Below are 19072 nucleotides of genomic sequence, written 5' to 3'. Positions count from 1 at the left end.
TTTTTCTCGAAACTACTTTTATGAAACTGAGAAGACAGATTACTTGAACACCGTTGCATGGATTGATTTGAAATTCTTACAGTAGCTTCAAAATTAAATTCCTTATCGAAATACGCAGCCGTTTTTTTTTCTATTTAATCTAAGCTTTTTTTTCAAACAATTCACTGCTTATTTTCTAGCCAAAAATCGACCAATTTCTTCAAAAGTGCACCATTTCCACAAAATTTGACTTGATAAAAACCCCTACGTACTTCCGTAGACAATAGTATACGAATTATAAATTTTTTTGTCCCAAGTCTTATATTTCACGAGAAATGCCTCCTTCCGTAAAGAAGTTTTAAACACAAGGCGATTCAAAATAATGGTAAATTTTTTTTTACGCTTCAATATGTGTTAAAGAAACCCTCTGAAAAGCAATCTTATTCCTCTTTCCATTCTCCCAAAATAAATCGTCCAAGTTGATCTTTTTTTTGGTCGTTAGAGCGATGTGATCCCTTAAGAAATATCCTTCCCAGAGGATTTCTTTTTTGCTATTTCCAACAAGTGATTCAGTTGGGAGCGAATAGAAAAACATAATACTTCCAAACGATACTATACTCTAATGGTTATAAATTATGTGAATAAACATTATATTTATAATTTATTACAAAGTTTTGACCGGGCATAGCCAGCCATTTTCAAGGTGAAAAAATTAAACAAAAGAAAAGTAACTAATCAGAGTTATATAGACTGTCCCTTATACTAGGTAACATTGAAACCGAAACTAACAATCAATGTTCTGTTCATTACGTTTGGAATTCGAAAGACAGCGTGTAAAAATAGTTGTAAAGTTAATTTCTCAATAACCGTCGATTCAAGACGGAACGCAGTGCGAAACAAGATAGTAAAAGATATTTTCCGAGTAAATTATTGACTATGTGAGAAGCAACTTATAACAATAAGTGCACAAGGTGAATCACAAAAATTTTCCGCAACAAATTTTACAGTTTGGAATTCGATCTATAATCGCAATCGCGAGCCAACAACTATCTATCCCACGATTTGAATTGACGAATATGGAAATTACAGGAAGACTGAACACAAGCTGAGCAAACGTACGTCGTGTACAGGGAAAATCGCCGTGTAAACACGGATGGGTAACACAATGAGATGCGGGGATCTGCAGCTCAAACACAGAAGCTTACGCCTCGACGAACGCGCGTCGGATCAACTCGAGCGATTTCTTCCATTATTCTGTCTTCAGCATGTTTCGGACTGTATTTTATTGATTTGTTTTTTTTTTATTTTAGAAAAAATAAGCCAAGGATCCACAAGGCATAGCCCAGACGAATTAGGATTTGACCAAGAAAAATTGTAAGTAACGATTTTCCTTCGGAATTGAGGTTATGAAATCTTAGTTATTACCGTTATTACGGTCATTTATTGGGAGTAATTTTTATTAGACGTTTCCGCCGTGCATGGCCGGCCATCTTCAGTACTATATCAAGATAATGAAAATCTGATATTCTTATAGGACTAAAGTTACCAAAAACCTATGTGGGATTTTCCACGCGGTTTCGGTTATGCGGAGAGGTTATGTTTTCTACTTTTTAAATTGAATTTTCAACGTAATAATAGACTTTAATATGTGTACATTGCTGGGGTTATAAAGTGACACTTTTTTTTATTTAAAAAATGATTTTAATAGCTATAAATTCCAAAACAACCATTTTTTACTTACAAAATTGGACTTCTATTAGCGCATCATTAGCATTTTCTTCGGAAATCGTTCGAGCGGCGGGAGGGCGGGGAGGGGGGGGGGGGGGGGTCACGGACAGTCTACATTATCTTACTCGAAAAATATCGATTCTAGGGGAAAATTGATAAAGACGAAAATTGTATGAAGTTTAATTCCAAACAACTTTGGTAATTACCATTTTTCGTGTAAAATGGAAAATAAACGAGGTATGCAGGATCAATATTTTTCGATTAAGGCTCGAAAAGACGTTGGGAGTGAATCTAAATATTTTATTATCTCGTTTATTTTCCATTCTACACGAAAAACGGTAATCACCAAAGTTGTTTGAAATTAAATTTCCTACCATTTTGGCTCGTGTTAATTTTTCCCTAGGATTGATATTTTTCGATTAAGACCTCAAATTCAAGATGGCGGCTGAAGCAATGGGGTGTGAATCCCGAAAACCGAAACGTAGACTACCAGTGCTCCCCCCCCCCCCCCCCCCCCCCCAACAATTTCCGAAGGAAAATCGCTACTTTTGATTTTTTTCCGGGTCAGTCCCTGTTTTATTAATGCAGTTGTGAAAATGAATGAACAGGAAACAGAAGGAATAACAAATTATCATCACCGCGCAAGAGAAGTCGAGAAATTATTTTTAAGGCGAATGGGTTTGGCATCATGATTTTTTTGCTGATTCAGTGATGGCAGTATAGTCATAAGGAGAGCTGAGAAGAAATTTCACCGGTTTCCAAATACCTGGCATAAACCCAAATACTGAACTTAGCAAATATGGTAAAACGTTTGAATGTTTATTCTGACATTATTAGTAGTATAATTAATCCAGGTTATGTAAACATACGTTCATGATATTCAAATTCCGCGCCACATCATCGGATCCCGGACGCGACATTTTTAACCTATACGCCGTCGAGTTTATTGTTAAGAATCCTTTCAATCAATTTTCAATCAAGTTTCAATTTTAATTTTCCAAAATAGAAATGTCGACACGTTGTCACGTTGGAAATACGATATAATGACGTCACGCGAATGACGCGTGTTCAAAACGTGCGAAAAATTGCTTATGCAAAATTGTCCAAACATTTTCATTATCTTGTGAAAAATCCTACCGTAAATTTACTCGCCAGGAATTTGTTCCTGAGTGCAATGTGATAAGCTTTTGGGCTATGAGATGATAGACCCGCCAATTTAAAAACGTGTATATATGTGTATATCCGTGTCATAATGGAATTAGTCTGAAACAGTGGTTACAAAACGGTAGGACAGCGTGTCTTTTTTCTTTTTTTTTCAAATTCAGGCTTATGTATATCGGATAAATACGTATGTATAAAGTATACGTTTTACAGGTTGTATATTATGTATATATGTATTATATATATATATATATATATGTGAAGGAGAAAACGCGACAGGATGTGACGTCACAAGGACAAAACATTCTCCTCCCTCTCTAATGAAAATGATTACGCGTTAGCGAAGCGAACGTATATACGTTATTTATAAATACGTAGGTATGCACAAATGTGACATATATATATAATATATGTGTGCATGTGTGTATATATATATATATATATTTTTTTTTTTCTTCAACGTTTCTGTGCAACGTATACAAGGTGATATATCTTGACGAGATTGGCTGTGTAACTACCACGCGAGATGCACAGCGTCAAATATGCACGGTATACTATATGCATCGGACGGCCTTCTTCGGGTTTCATATATAATACAAGATACACGCAAATGCCTGTACATAATACGCGTTATATCCGCGATAAGTCTTGGGAAAAATTTTGTCCCCGATTAAACTACGGATTAATTAGGTACTGAATATAGTTACTGCAGAACAGAAATTTTTACTCTTCTTTTCTCGAACCGATTACCGGATATAATTTTTTGTAAAAGTGACACCAACGTCACGAAATGGTTATAAATTCTATAGATTCAACCACAGCAGGGCTCGGATGTTATTAAAATTGATACATTTTTAACTGTAGGACAGACGTGTTTAACTAATACTTATTAATTCAGTTACTTATCCTTGAAAACTTACTTGAAAACGTATTCGATTCCTTTGAAGCTTACGCAAGCTCTTCTGATTTTCATTAAAATTAAACTCGATATAAAGTCATTTTGTGATTTCAAAATTGAATATCTTTTTATACATCCTGCATTCGGTGTCCTTATGCTTTTTTTCAATAGAATTTAAAGTCGCTTTATCAAACACGATGTGAGTCCTGTACTTTTGCTGGTACGTTCTTTTCCAAAATACGGTCATCAATTGCTTGACATAAGTCTAGTCCGAGAGAGTTTGATACACTCTTAAGGTCATGTAGAACTTCTACCTTTACCGATGGAGCAAGATCGCTCTGTTTCTTCCATATAAAATAAACTTTTAATAAAATAAGAATGAAAAAGTCACTTCAATATTGCATGAAAACAATCTCACGATAACTCATTTGATTCCTCATTTTTCCGGAAACGCGCAGTGTCTCAGCTACGCATTTTTTGACCCATAAAATGCGGGAAATAGTAAAAAGCGATGCATCGTCAAAATTTCAACCCTTTCCGTGCGTTTATTTATTTTAATATAGAAGAAAACGGGTGCGTTTGCTCGGTTGGTAACGGTAGGTATACTACATGACCTTAATGAGACAATATTGCCCTTTTCATTGTTTGAAATCGTGTCTCGATATTGATTGTGAGAGGTAAATTCAACAGGTTTTCATTATTTCGGTACGACTATGATACACATCGTCAAAAACAAACAAATGGACCAAGCATTTGAACTAGGCGTAAACAATAAACGTCTCGATGCTCATAAACAGTATAAACAGATTTTAACCTATTCATTTTCAATAGAAATTTGTCCAATGGCGGCTATAACAATACAATGTTCAATTATTACCTTCAATATACAATTGTGAGTGACTATTTTCATTTCGACAGCAGCCGATGTAACCGGTTGTTTGTGAAGAAAATGATTTTACCTGTACGCCACCAACTAACAGTGCAAATTCAGGTTCGGTGAATTGCGGTGCTATAAATTATATGAACCGTCGTGCACGTTGAATAATCAACGGTCAATTATTTGATCATGAAAAATCATTGAATGATTGCTGCTGAAGTATTATATGTGAATGCGAAAACGTGATTGGATGGATAAATCGAACATCACTGCAACAAAATAAAAAATAAATGCATCAAAACATCGTTAAGGTGTAATTAATAGAAACTAAAAACGAGGTTATGAAAGAAAAACAAAAAATGAAAATAAATTATGAATTTGGCTAATGCCAACTTACCCTTCAGTGAGGATGTTATCATGGGGTCACCTGAAAAAATGATATAAATATAAAATATTTCGTGAATGTTATCTGAGGTACATGAAGATCCAGATAAAGGAAATAATACGTTTCAAATAACACAGATCACACATTTCTTATTCGATTCACTCGATAACTATTATCGCCTCTAATCCTTTCACCGCATATTGATTCAACAAGAGCCATTCCTGTCGCGATCGAGTGAAGTGTTGATTCGAGTGAACCTTTCGATGTGTTTCCGAAATTGAGTCAACTCAATATCATTTCATTTAAAGTTTATGTAGTGTTCCTCTAAGTCGCATGTTCGTTGACAGAAACAATCAGGTACTCCAAGTAAAAGTACACGAATCTAACCAACAAAAAATTTATATCGATCGAATGCCCTACTTTGTTGATCTAACCGGAGGTTGTTTGGCGTAATTGGTTGAATCAGTTGCACTAATTTGTTGACAAGGTAAAAGTAACACCCCATGTTTCGAAACAAGTAGAGAATATATTCGTCGTAAACATCGGTGTACTAGTACTGTAAACGGCCACTAGATGGCGGACTTTCTCTCTACAAAAGTAGCTTCAGAGATAGTTATAAAACCGGGTAGTCTGCTAAAACGTCAGATACGGATACTAAATAAATATTGGGTAAAATTGTGGGTCAACAGAATGATAAATGATATTATTCGAAGAACACGTTCGATGCGCTTGAATTTAATACAAGCTTGATACAAAATTCACACTTTGGCAAGAAACTCATACCATGTTACCTTGAATAATAAATTGATCAACAGCATGATCATTGAAAGGCTTGATTCAGTTCTACGTTAAATTGTCACAAGTATTTCGTTCGACAAAAGTATTTTTTTGAATAAAGTAAAGGATTTGACTACAGCTTTTAGTCGAATCAAAGAAATATCACTTGACTGTTAAATAATCCTTCCCCTCCGTGTAGAAAATTCACGACGCACTTCGACAACTAGATCTAGGTGCAGGTACTTCTTCTTGGCTTTTAAGCCACGCCTTTGTGTCTGCGCTCGTTATGCTCAAGGATTCAACGTTATTGCAACAGGTTTGCATTATTCGCGACGTGTAACCACAGCAGGAGGGTATTCAGTGCTTGACAAGCGTCGAAAGAATGGCATTGAATTATTGCACCACCTCGACATTTCGCTCGTGCAGCAGTCGCCCCATCTCGTCAAAAAAGCATCGCCAAGAGCATTCATTTTTTTATTCTATTTGCCAATTCAACAAGTTTATCAATTTTTCATCGAGCTTCGCCAGTGTTTGCCAAAATTTCGATTCTTCGATATTTACTGGACGTGTTGAAGAGACGGGCGTTTGTTTTCCGAAGAGCTTATAGACACTGCACAACGATTGCAAAATGAATTTTTTTGCTCGCGTGGAATAAATGAAACTCGCTGTACACGATCGATGAATTTTAATGAATCCCGACGAAACTGGCCACTTTTTTCGTAAATTCAGAGAAAATCAAGCCTTTCAGAAGTTGAATGCAGCACGATTGAGCATAGATTTTCCCCATTTGTCAAAGTTAACTCACCTTGATCCTCTTAACCCTTTGAAACGTACTTTTTTTAATTCAAAATCCCACCAGTGCTCGGTTTCAGAGGCTTTCAATTCAAAGGTTCAAGCTTCGAATATTTCAGTCCAATATTTCGAGAATGAATCTTGAATTTCCAACGGAAAACTGAGCTACAATACAAAAATTACGCGTTTCACAAAGAATGAATTGAAATGATTCTGCAATATTGCAGAAATTTATCGTTTTTTTAAATAAATGTAGTAAACTGAACAAATAAATTTAGCATGACAATAAGTAGGAAATATAGTATTTACAGCTATATAATCACACTGAAAAGAATTTTCTAGTAACTGTAAAAATGAAATTTCTCTCCATGTTGAAAAATAAAAAGTATTGCATTTTTTTCCACAGCTTCACAACGAGGCGTAATGCTCAGAACGCAGAGGCTTGATTCTCTCGATTGTACCGTACAATCAACGCGACGCTTCTCGTAAATTGTATTGTGTCTTATCCTGGACGTGGTAGTTAGTTGCGCAATACTTCGATGCATTATACTGTGGGATAATGCGAAATCCCCCAGGCTTAACGAATCTTTCAGCAAATACTCTAATTCAGGCTTGATCGGAGGATAAAGTGTCTGAAACCTTCTCGATCAATTCGCCATCGCTGGAATGAATGTTTTAACGATCACAAGCAGACGGGCCAAGTTAATTATACCAGCAGTACACTTAACGTTACATCATCGAACGCAAATTCTGCAAAATTGATGAATAATAATCAAGTAATTATCACCTTTGTCATGATCATGCTTCTCACAGTTTCACTGAATTACCAAATATCGATTGGGATCTGCGGTACTTCAGATTAATAAAAATATTATTACGGGTGTAATCCATTTAACCCACTTTGCAAAAAATCTTGAACTCTCTCGAAACCAAGACATTTATTCTCGATCGTTGATTGCTAGAAATTATATTTTAAATTTCTCGTATACCGGTTTAAATGAGGTTATATGTACGCAATAAAATAAATTCATTTTTCTCAATCGCTGATGAAACAAAGGATATTTAGATTAGTACTGAACTGATGAAGATGCGGAGTGTTTGAACTTGACAATTCCATTCTAATGAGAAGTAATCCACTGTCAAATTCCTGGTCCGGTAGATAGTAATATTATTATTAAATGCAATTGATATACAAAGTCCATTTTTCGAGAATTCCAGGCCACAAGAAGCCGTAACTGAAAAAGATGCTTTGCCACCCTTTATCTTAACCCTTAGATCCCAGCCAAGTCATGCCGATTTTAGCCATTTTAAGTTTTGAAAACGATGCATTTCGCGCCTTTCTAATTTTACAATTTGATTTCTTTTGTAATATATTTTAGTAGATAGACTAAAAACTAAGCGAAACGTATTTTTTTTTTTTATCTACCAGCAAACACTTTCAGGGGGTGAAATCACCCTGGAAAGTAAGGCATGTCAAGGGGCGGTTTGTTATTATTATTATTTTTTTTTTGCAATTGAGTAAATTATATATTTCAGTTTTCGTTATAAGCAAACCTTTTCAGTTCAACTAAAATATATACGCCAACGTCCAATCCAAAAATAGAATCCTCTTAAGAGGAGGTTAGAGTAACGCCTAAGTCAAGACATCGTATTTTGTAAATTTCTCAACTCTAAAGTAACAAAATTGTTTAAAATTTGGATAAATAATGTTGATATAGTATTTGCAATTATGTCTATGTGCCGATAACGTTGAAAAAATTGAGCAGAACACTGAATGTACTTTATACAATAGATTGTCACTAACTTCGAGGTTATGTTATACACTACTGATATCGGAATCTTATCACATGTTATGCGTATTTTTGAATCAATTTCCGAGATTTTTCGGACCAAACCACAAGCGCAATTGCAAATTCACTATCATTTCCCAATGTTTGAAATGATTTCATTACTCAGCGAGAAGAGAAGGAAATTGAGCTCCGAACTCCTGTTAAGGTGCATATAAAGACCCGTTGTACACCTCGAAAACGCGGGGATGCAAAACTTCTATAAGGCTCAAGCGATCGGTAAAAAATTACCGGCATGCATGAAAGGTCGGTAACAAATGTCGCCAAAATGAGATTTCGGTGTTCTTCGTAATCGAAAACCAGATTAGCTGCCATTTCGTCAATTCACGATTAAATCTCATGGGACTGGGCTCAAAATGTGTGTTTCATTACCGCCGAATGGCATCATACCGGATAGTTCGATCAATTCAGTGTAACTGTGAAAATTTGGCCAATTTCTGTGGGTGGTAACTAATCTGTAAATGTTTTTTCAAAATTTTGAAAAAGTAAAGAGACACTCCACTTTTTGCCAAAATAAGGCATTACCTGCCCAAGTTTCACTCTGATCGCTTGAGCGGTATAGGAGTTTTGCATCCCCGCGTTTTCGAGGTGTACAACGGGTCTTTATATGCACCTTAAGTTGAACAATTTTCTACAGTACGAGATGTTGTGCGTTTTTCACGAATTGGGAACCGACCACTTTGGTCATTTCTCTGGTGACCAAAAAAGAAACCAGTTCTAGTTTGCAACTAAATAAACAATTAAAGCGTGAAATTCAGTTGAATAAAATGAAAACGTAAACAAAATTTGTTTAAAATACTATAGAAATTTGATAAATGAGCATTGAGTGTAAATAATCTGCTGAACTCTTCGTTGCACACAGCAGTCAGCCATGTTTTTTTAGCCCCACCCCCGTGTCAGTTCCCAATTTTATCGCCACAGTCTATCCAGCTATGCTAGACAGCTGCTGTATTCAGCTGCTGTATTCAGCAAATCTCACTGACTTTTCTGGTCGGAATATATATAAGCTAGTCGTTATAAGTAAATGTTTTTCTCAGTGTCAGTGTAGCCGGCAAGAAGCACCGAAGAGGACGGGGGTTGGGCTCGGTGCGTGGGCCTCGATGGGCAGGGCAGGGGTCAAGGGATCACCCAACGAAAGAAGAGGAAGGGAAATGTACCTCGTCGAAGATACTCTATCTTGACTCGCATAATGCTCCAGTGGGAGGCGCACTGAGGCTCGTAGACGAGGCTTCTTCTCGCCGAGAGGGCGTCTCGCCAACCTCCGATTCCCGGACAAAGAGAGCTGATGCAGTCGAAGACAATTTCAACCGATTTATTTGAGGGTTTTTTCCAAGGGCTTTGGTAATGTACGAACTTCGCAGTTCATCATAATTAAATTTTTATGCATAGATTTTTCTTTATATGCGACTCACTTGAAATTTTACATCCATATGCTTTTGGGCTCGCTGATTACGTATCTGGCTATCTATCATGTAACTTTTTACATTTCATATTCTCACATTTCCCACCATCCAAGCATTCTGATTGGTTTGAAAAATTTGGTCAACCAATCAGAATACTTGGATGGTGGGAAATGTAAAGATGTGAAAAGTTAAATGATAGATAGCCTGAAATCGAAATTTGAAAATTCAAAATGGCAGACCGAATATGGCCGACGTAAATTCAAAAATTTATTTGATTTTGATCATTCTTTATGTTACATGGTTTTAGAGGTACTGATTACGAGTCTGAAATCTAAACACAAAATATCAAAATGGTGGATCCAGTATGGCCAACGAAAATTCAAAAAATTACTTTACTTTGATAAAACCTTATGTTACATGGTTTTGAGAGTCACCGATTACGAGTTTGAACTCAGAATTCGAATTTTTTTTTTAAATTTAATTTTTTTAGATTTAGAAATATTTTGGGAACAATGCGAAACCAAAAAGCTCGGTACTTGTTACCAAGAAAAGTAATTTAATCGACAAAAAGGTGTACAAAAAATTGTGGGGCGCTAAGCGTCTCAGCGTGAATTAAAGGGTTAATATTGCGATTCAAAGATTTCGAAGGAATAACTGCAGAGTTGATTGAATAAAATCTTATCTCAACAGTTTTCCTTGGCCTACGGAGAAAACATTTAGGGGATTGTAGTATGCAGTCATTTTTTTTGATGAAAAAAAGTCTTATTGTTCTACCAGTTTTTGAAAGAGATTTCATTTCAGGCCTAAATCGATAATTTTTGACAAATCACTTAATTCAGGCGTTTTCCCGAGCTTTTCATTTGCTCGGAAACACATGTGATGAGTGAAACCAATATTTGTTGGCGATGGTAAACTGATGACCTATTAAAAAGTACTGGAAAATCGTGAGACAATGTGAAAAATTCATCCAATAAAACTGAGCCCTGGTTTAGTGAAACTGGTTACATGGTACATTTTTTTTTATTCAAGGAACGGTCCAACAATGTGATCTTTTCTAAGTTTTAGATCCGTTCGTTCGGGCGAGGAATTTAAAAAATATCCGAATGCGGTGAGACAAACTTTGTGTAGATAAACGGATAAAACAATATACAATACTACTCGCAAACCCGTTTTTCCCCATTTTTTATTCTCTTCCTCTTTTTCTCTGAGGTCCCATGTCGATTGACTTCGATTCACTTCACAGCGTTTGAGCAAACTGGTAAAACTAAATTAGAAAACATGCAGTAAGCGCTTGGCAGTTCCGCATATACATATATACCTATAAGGTGTACGTCAAACTGTAACTTACGTGCCATAGTGCTAATTGTAAGCCAAAGAGAAAGAGTAGAGGGGTAAGAAATGGAGTGAGGAGATAGAAGAAGAGATTTCCACGGTGATAATAGATGTTGTATGTTGTACATATTAACACTGGGAAAAAAAATTCAAGAGAAAAACTAAATTAGCTAATCAGCGTGTGGTTGAAAGGAACTATTCAAAAACTAAATGGTTTATAAAAATTAGAAAAAGGATATAAATCTGACCATTCATAAGTCTGCAATAATTATAACTCTTTTCCCATGTGGATCTATAAGATCTACAATTGTTGAATGAATTATAATCAAACGAACAATTATGTCAGGAATAACGTAATAGTGTATTTTCATGATGTTTAACGAATACAACAGTCAACTACTTACGGAAAAAACTTTGTTTCTGCATCAGCATCGATACCCAGTATAAACTGTTTGAGTAATAAATTATATTGCAACGGAAAAACGTTGTTTCTTCCACAGATCGATACATTATGTAAAATCACGTACCGGCACAAAGAGCGGAACATCTTACAGCAGCCTGCCGCATGCCGTGTAGAAATGAAACGGCGATCCGTGCAATTACGATAACTCATTTCTGAACTGCAGGCGCCATACGAAAGAACCTCATCTTCAAGGTCATTTTGAGATCAATTATGATTTTTCAAATGTTGGTGGAATTTTGGTGCCAGAATCAGAAAGAGGGGGAAATTTTACGTTTAAATATGTGTCAAGGTCTAGTGTCAACGTGACCTCAACGGGTCAAAGAAAGGGCAAAACTATGCTTGGTAACAAGAACGCGGATAATTTTGAGGATACGCATCTCACGCAAGATATTTCACAAAAAAGTTGTCAGGTTTGATCAGGTGGATCTGATTAGCGTTTGGATCTTGATCTTGATCTTGAAGTTAAACTTTTGCAAAATTTCCGTTCTTTCCGATTCCGGCACCAAACATGGTGGTCCCATTTGAAAAATCAAAGTGGATCTCAAAATTACCTTGAAGATGAGGTTCAAGTTCAAATTAAAGGCCACCATTGAATCCCTTGTTAAAGATTAACCAAGAATTAAGCTTGGTCATTTTTTTTTTCGTCGAATCCCGCGAGATTTCTAGGGGTTTATGTATTTAGGTATACAATCCGAAACAATATCCGTTTTTTACACAAAAACGATCGTCGCACCACCAGAAGGAGTAGCGAGAAAATTCTTTAAAAAAATTAGGCTTCTTTTGAAGTGGAATCCATGCGAAAAAAAAGTTATACAAGCATCTAATGACATGAGGCAAATGACTCCGCGATTTCACTCGGAATACCCTATATATATTTTTTGCCATTGAATTGTTTTATTCCACTTTGAAATCTTTTTTTTCTCCGTACGAAAAAATTCCCTCCACTTAGTTCGTTGAAATTCAATCTCTGTTTACTGTTTCATTCCAAAATAAAAATCTTCAACAATTTAGCAATAATCAGACCGCCCTGCCGTTTAAAATTTTAGATTGATATAAAGTTTGTAAAATGTATTATACAGTTTTTCTTTTGAGCTTGAAAAGATGATGAACAAACAGCAGCCTCCGTAATCAATCAGAAGAAATGTTAATGTATTTTACACTTGAGGCAATAACGTAACAGTAATCATAATGATAATGATTATGATAATGGTTTTGTCAGGATTGCCATGGGGTATTTAATTTTTCACAGATTTCCTTTACTGCGATGAATAGTTGTAACTATGATATCTATTCAGACCTCCCACGCAAAAGACACGCAATCATGAAAATATGCTTGCATAAAAATGAAATGTTTAATGTTTGACAAGATCATCAATAAAACATGATTTAGTTTTATAGACTCCGAATAATCGAGCAGACTGCCAGAAGAAAACCGTTGCGTAAAAAGGTATACCACTGATCAGCGTTCAATTGCAATCAGTAAATCATAAATGTTAGCGTATAATATTTAACGACTGCGAGAAAACAATAATTATTATACCAACCGGTTACCGTCGAAGAAAAATAAGTAGGAACCATTAGAGATGAACACGGTCGTAAAATAATTTGTAAGTGATGTATGCCGTACGGACAGTAAACAGCTGCGGGTGATCAAACAAAAACTGACCGGCTAATATACAAGACCTTTCTAGTTTGAAATTGGAAACCGTTTCCATTGGAAATAGTTGCGCGTCATCGGGCATGAATGCTGAAGAAATAGCCGAGGAACAGACAGACTCAGTTTTCAAACGATTTGCAAACCCCGCCTCGGATCAAGCTTATAATAATGTGAACAAGCTGTGACTTTGGTTCAAGTACAGTTCTCAAAATCTGTTGTTCGAATCTTTATTAGTTACGCTGGACAATGATAATTGGTCTATTTCTACGTGAACCATGGAATCATGAAATGATGAGTTACACCCGGTAGAACTACGTCGGGTGATTCCTAACCGACGTCAACTGTCATTGAAAAAATCCCTCGTCATTGAATATTAGTATTCAAGTTAATACACGTACAAAATTTCTGGTTTTTTTTTTTTTTTTTTTTCTTACAAGTAACCTAGTACTACAGAATCACTTCTGAAGCACATTGATTGAATATTCAAGAGATTGTGAATTATGTTGAAAAAAAAAAAAACATTGTGCCAATAGACATTTCAAAAAGTTGTTTAATTTTATAGATGGAAGTTAAAGTCGCGGTATATGATCAAATTGAAATGGTTGCGTCATACAATTAGGCAATAAAATTAATGTTCTTCGAGTCACTTGGAAAGCAATTCAAGCATCGATGATTCGAGTACATGTAAAGGAAAAAATGGAGACGCCGACGAGGAGCGATATCAAAAACGGAAATCGCAGTGATTTTCCATTGTCCCGGTGCGATGGTCGCCTGGAAGGTGGAAGTTGTGTTCGCACGAATGGAGCGTGGGCGTCGTAGGAGATTTTTCCCTCAAGGTACAGCAGTGCCTGACTCATTCTCCACAACAATCCGAGTCACACTGCACGTAGGTATGCCTACGTCGGAAACGCGATGTCGCTAAAGCGAAGCATAAAACATACAGCTAGACTCACACAAACGTAACTTTATCCCACTTATGTTGACGACACCGAACTTGTCTCCCTCTAATATAACTTGCGTCGGAAGCCTGTCCTACTTTTCTATGGGAACGAGATAAAAGGGTTTACCTGGCGTGTGTGAAAATAATTGCGTACAGTCGTTTCGTTATCGACAAAAGTATGTAGGCATCGACTCTAAAGAAATTTCGTGGAAGCGGACGGATCCGAAGTTTCGGAACTGTGGACGCAGTATTCGTAAGTGCATCGAAGCATTGACCCGATCGATCAATCGATAGATCGGTCTGCCTACTCTGCGATCTCATCTTTTTAAATCACTTTCTCTTTTTCTAACCGCGGCCTGCATATTTCCCAGCGAATAAAAGGAATCAAGTAAAGTGGCTGACGACTTCGTCATGTCCGATCGATTTATCGGCCAGCTTGTGTTGTTGATAGCGATATTGTGAAGTGGACTTGGCTATTTCGTCTACAGTACTCTAAGAGGGCGCAAAGTTAGGGATAATACATCAAGAACGGTGGGATCGCGTGTTGTCTTCACCCGCACACGCCAAAAGGTCCGTTTCATGTACGTGCATAAGAGGGAAGTTGGTACGGCGACTAGCGACATTCTTATGGGTCGTCGCATAATCTCCCACATCTTGCTAATCTGTTACAGCGTACTTGTAACCCGAACGACATACATCACCCATCCGTGAATCCACCATTAGACCCAGCACTTGGCGATGTTCGGTGTCCACAGTAAGTGTCTTTCACTGTTCACGTCGAAATACCTCCACGATACTATTGCAAAAGGTTAAAAGGAATCATTTTTTGTCTACATATATGTTGAATTCAACAGACGTATGTTAAATACTGTAGTGCAAGGAAGAAAATTTCAATAGCCTTTAAACGATCGAACGAAACTGTAGGTAACGCTGTGAGAAAAATGCAGTAGGTATGGACTTCTGTGTAGACTATAACTTAATGTCAATATAACACTGTACGATGTTGAATTTCCACATGGATCATAAAATTTGGTCTTTACGGAGAGGATTCAATGAGGGTTGATGATGCGAACGACGCTTGCCGCCAGATGGGCAACGAAAGCTATATCTCACTCACAGTGAGTACCCTAGATATAACTTCAGATGCCTACCTGCCAGCAAAGTGTCGTTCACCCTCAAGGAAACCTCTTGGTATCTACAGGGGGTATGATGAATATAATAGTATATTGGGTACGATGAACCCATCCTTTGAGATGATCGGTAAATCAATAGATGAAATTAAAACTACAAGACCACATTGTTCGTTGTTTTTCCAACTGGAATTTATTTCTTAGCGAGATGAGTTCTTATTTTCAATTGTTAATCGTCAAGAGGTTGAGTTCTGGACCAAACGATTTCATGAAAAGGACATACAACTGTGTGCCACTGTAAAGATGTAACGATTTGAGAACGTGACTATCTCCAAGGTAGAAGCAAAGGATGACGAGCCAGCGCATAAGTCAAAGTCAACGATATATGAAATAATGAGGGAAGCAGTAGAGGATGTTGTCTTACTTCTCCGGCATATGGATTGTGGAAAAGCACTATAACTACCGTCGTTATATTATCTTAGGCAACGGAAAGGAACGCTGCTTGGCCTTGAGTACAGACAAGTTATAGGAATCAAGACATCTTTACGCTTAGAAACTCGCGTGTAAGACTTTTGCAACGTGTGCGTGTGCACACACTGCAGTTACGTGCTCGTGGTACAGCTGCAGTAGCGCGATCAGCGCTGCAGCGTTACTCCTCGTTGGGTTTACCGCTTAGTTAGAAATATTGTTGTTTAAGAATGTACCGATCGTTAAAAAGAAACCGGAGTCAGTCGCGAGCCTTGCTGCTTGGTTGTAAAAAATTTCAAATTAACAAAACCGCGATTTGCTGCGCGTCTAGTGCGGGCGAGATAATAACTCAAATGAGAAATTGAAACTAGGTCCTACAGGCCATAACTCAACCCAGGTTCTATTTCTATGACAGGAATAGATAATTAAGTCCACCTTTTTCCGGTCAAATGATCATACACGACAGGTGCCGTGGTTCATACGTGGCCTTCGATATTTCCAATTGACACAACGCAACGCAACTGGCGTTTAACGATCCGCTGCAAAGCACTATGGACTGGAAGAAAGGACACTTCCTTCTAGTGAACAGTAGCTGATACCTCTTGATAGACGTAGTTTTTCACTGGTCCAACAACTCATATGTATTTGCTGATTCAATAAATCATATATTTCCACGCGACTGGCGTATACTCTAGCCCAGGGGTTACCAGTGACAGTTCTTACACCCGCTAGTCATGGATATTAACACTTTCTCAAGTGGTCCACAACCTTTCTCTGATGAAATTAACCGATTGTTCTAGGAGATTGCTAATCCATAACAAGACTGATGTATCTGCAGCAATTAGTTCATTTTCAGGAATGACTTTACAAACTTTTATGAAACCGTGCTGGAAAATTGGCAAATTCATGCCAATACCTGGTAATACCATTCGAGGTCGAATAAATTCCCACATTCTGTGTAATTGGGCCAGCGAAAATTAATCAGTATTACTCGTAGAATGATTTCAGACTGCTGATCAGCGATGTCATCGGTATGTCTAGAGCAGCGATAAGTTTCGTAATGTCGCGTAAGAAATTCACGTGTGCGTATTGCTCTGAGAAAGTGGCCTTTCGCGCCACGATCTAACTGGAGGTAAAAAGAAAGGTGTAAAAACAACGTGAGGTGTAACCGCGGACTTATAACGTTAAATGCCTATCATTGGGTGGTACCGATTATCAGGCTGTTATACGGACAAAGGTCCCCTTGTCAATTTCCAACACCCAAAGTATTGACTATCTCGTACGACTCTTATAGGCAGGGTATTATCCGGTCACGGTTGAAACAGAGCAGGTCTTTTTACCCTGGTTTCGCGTATACACAGTGCCGGAGAAAGTCATTTCGTCATTTACTCGGCGTTAACCGAAGCTGATTATGTTTCTGATGTGATATATTCGGCATCGCCGACACCACATGGTATTACCGTTTTCAATGTCAACGTGAAGTTCGTTTAGGAAGGTGAAGATGAAGATCAGAAGTAAGCAGTAAAGAACAAATCAATGAAAGTTATCACTAAAACCTGATGCTAAAAGTGGGCCAATTCAACTTCTTACAAGTGAAACTAGACCGTCTTTTTCTTTTTTTTTTTTTTTTACTCTAGATCGCAGGTGGGGACGTGGTCAGTCCATCTCATCGGAACGCCTAAATGCCAAAGCTTCTACGAAGACAAGACGAAAATTGGTGAGGCAATTCTCTGAGGAAGAATTTCTGCAACTGCATCGCGTAAGAAAGGATACCGAGAAGACATAAACATAACATATATTGTATACATGTATAAGGGACACGAGTGATTAGATATAGTTTCTAAGTAGCTGTTGTACAATAGAGCTGTAGCTGTTGTTTATGAACTGACTATAACACACCGACTCGCCTCTCCAATGTTCTTACATGCGTGTTTCTCGAGAGGGGTATATAAAATTTCCATTTTGGTAATCCTTTTACTGTTTTATGTTATGCGCAGACAGGATTTTGCACTAAACAAATGACAATCACCCACGTATAAAGCATTCCGCATAAAGAATTTATACCCGTGCTGCTTTTGCAACATTTCATTGTGCAATTTCATTTCGTATTCAGTTCTTTAAACTCTAAGTTGGTTGATTATCATAATTCGAAATTCGTAATTTTCATTGTAATAATTTTCGAGCGGAAAAACGTATCAATTCTTCGCTGCGGACTGATGGCGACCATTCAGCTATTTATTGGTATTTCTTTCCCCTTCTTCAGTCTCGTCAATTTTTTTTTTTTTTTGCATTCGAATGCAATCTCACGAGAGCGTTGCGCAATATTTATGCATCTCTGAATCTCACCGATGAAAACAGTGCAGCGAGAAAATGGCTAGATATGGAAGAGATAGCCGGCTTCAGTGTCTCTGAGTGGAAATGAAGAACATCTTTTATTCATGTCAATCTGTTGCTTTTACCTACCTATATATTATTATACATCTATCCGGCCGCATGAATTTCGTAATCTAGTGCGTATAGTTTCTCTGTAACCGCAAAGCACTCTAAATTTATTAAAACTCCCAACTAAATCACCATGATTTGAAGTTGAACGTACTTGTTGGTTGCCATTGTCGTTTTATAGCGGGATTCGGAAAAAACCACAATAACTGCATTTTAGTCGCAAACGTTTAGTGAAAACCGGATTATTTTCAGGCATCAATCATTGAATTCATATCTTTATTTGCTGAACAATTAGTCGTGTAGAAGAAGTGAGCCATGGACTTGGAGAAAAGACTTCTTGATAAAAGTTAAGAAGAAACTATTCATGTAGAATTCTCAAAGTCAGTTATCTCCATTATTGATCATTCGCGTTTATCCTCTTCTCACAGTTGTTTTCTTTTAAGTGCTTTCAAGATTATAGTCAAACAATTAGAAAAATTCGAGACAAAGGATAACTGGATTTGTAGGACAGTCAAATCTTGCAATCAGTGTCTATCTAATTTTATCAGCAACCATGAAATAATAGGACTAGTGATTATCGCCACTCGGCTTATATTTAACTTATCACCAACATAAAGTGACGAATAATCGGGAACTGATGATCAAAGGGTGTATTTCAAGCCAATTGTTGGTCAACCCAGACGTTCACAAATGTCCGCTAGGTTGTCAATTTTTAGCAAACAAGCTACAAGTTGACTGGAAAATAATTTATCGTCAACAAAAAATAATTCTCAGAAACTTTCAAATTTTTATA

At 37.1% G+C, this 19072-nt stretch overlaps 1 protein-coding gene across 11 annotated transcripts in view; it reads right to left on the bottom strand.

Annotated features, from left to right (window-relative positions):
- LOC124414286 (hepatic leukemia factor) overlaps positions 1-19072 on the bottom strand; it is a 212297-nt gene that overhangs the window by 87712 nt on the left and 105513 nt on the right. For 9 of the 11 annotated variants that reach the window (XM_046895323.1, XM_046895317.1, XM_046895316.1 and 6 more), the window contains exon 2: positions 5041-5070. The exons of the other annotated variants lie outside the window; for them this stretch is intronic. In XM_046895323.1, the coding sequence (XP_046751279.1) occupies positions 5041-5070 (30 nt within the window). The remainder of the gene's footprint in view (positions 1-5040; positions 5071-19072) is intronic. 11 annotated transcript variants of the gene reach the window in all.

Source organism: Diprion similis, chromosome 13 (assembly GCF_021155765.1).
Source record: "Diprion similis isolate iyDipSimi1 chromosome 13, iyDipSimi1.1, whole genome shotgun sequence".
In the NCBI taxonomy this organism is placed as follows: domain Eukaryota; kingdom Metazoa; phylum Arthropoda; class Insecta; order Hymenoptera; family Diprionidae; genus Diprion; species Diprion similis.
Note: the sequence above shows the minus strand (reverse complement) of the source record. Positions and strands in the feature narration are given on the sequence as shown.